A 1,286-nucleotide genomic window follows, 5' to 3' on the forward strand; every position below is an offset into this window, starting at 1 on the left:
CAAAAAAGTACTCCAGAGTGTTGTTCAGCATGGGGGTGAGTAGAAAATGAAGGCTAATCATGTTTTGGGTGTACTATTCCTTTAAGAATGAACAACTGTGCCCTCTAGTGGACACTGGTAATATTACATTTAAATAAATTCCTTCTAAGCAGACGTTATGAAATTAACCAGATGGAACAAATTTTAATCTAATAAACCGTTAACTGACAATTAAAGGTGCCGTAGCGGATCTTTTCTGATGCATTTCTTACCGTGTGGCTTAAAGGTCTCCCCACAGCCGCTTAGCAATCAGTGAAATAGAAGGTCTGGAAGTGAAACTAAAATCAATGGGCCCCGCTACAGTGAGAAATCAATCAGTAACCCCAACCAATCACAAAAGACGGTCCGTTGTACACGATTGGTTTCTGACACGTAAATCAGAGTCGTCTGCTTGTCCCTCCCCTGTCCGCATACCCTGACACATGCTCATGCAGGACGCCATGGCTGGAAGCTAGCCACTGTTATTTATTCTACGGAAAACAAATTTTTTTTTTTACCTGTATGAGGGGGATGTCTTTAGAAAGCTTCTTTTTGACCGCGTTCAGCCACTGCTGAGGCTCTCTGAGGGGAGAGAAGTCCGTCACTACGGCCCCAAAGCCCTGATCAGACACAAAGCCGGGGAGCACTTCTCCTGGGGCCCCATGCAGCAGGTGAAACTGGATGTTCAACTTTTTGCAGGCCTGTTGGATAAAGAACAAGTAGCAAGGTTTAAAATTCTTCTACTATTTCTGCTTCATTTCTTTTAATTTAAACTCTTCCAACGGCTAGTCTCTTCCTGCACAACTAAAGGAGTGTTCACACTGAACAGGTTTTACTAAATCACAAACACTCTGCTATGGTTGCTTACGGCGTAGAACAGACGAAGTGTGAATGCAGTCGTTTGTTTCCTGGTGCAGACCTGGTTTTGAATGCAGTCCAAATGTTTTCATAAAGGGTTTAAGCTGGAGCCTCTTATGTATCAAACCTAAGGTGACGTTTACGTCTATATTAGTGGGAGTGCATGAAAATCCAGGAAAAACCAACAGTAAATTCAAACCGATGCACCCGGCTTTTTGTTAGAAGTTTACATGCATGCATCATGGGAATCCGTTTAGTAATAAATTTAAAATCTGACACTGCAGCAGTTTGGAATACAACAGATGAGGAAATTCTAACGAGGCATCCAGGGGAGAACGCATTCCTCAGTCAGACCTGATCTGCATTAAGGTAAAAACAAAAGGCAGCAAAGTTTAAAAGAATAACAGGTT

General features: G+C 42.4%; 1 protein-coding gene across 2 annotated transcripts in view; it reads right to left on the reverse strand.

Annotated features, from left to right (window-relative positions):
- Positions 1–1,286, reverse strand: part of LOC107082592 (deoxyribodipyrimidine photo-lyase-like) — a 12,085-nt gene that overhangs the window by 8,893 nt on the left and 1,906 nt on the right. For both annotated transcript variants that reach the window (XM_015371360.1, XM_015371361.1), the window contains exon 4: positions 537–719. In XM_015371360.1, coding sequence (XP_015226846.1) covers positions 537–719 — 183 coding nt within the window. The remainder of the gene's footprint in view (positions 1–536; positions 720–1,286) is intronic.

The sequence above is a fragment of the Cyprinodon variegatus genome, unplaced genomic scaffold, assembly GCF_000732505.1.
Source record: "Cyprinodon variegatus isolate N-32 unplaced genomic scaffold, C_variegatus-1.0 Scaffold57, whole genome shotgun sequence".
NCBI lineage: Eukaryota > Metazoa > Chordata > Actinopteri > Cyprinodontiformes > Cyprinodontidae > Cyprinodon > Cyprinodon variegatus.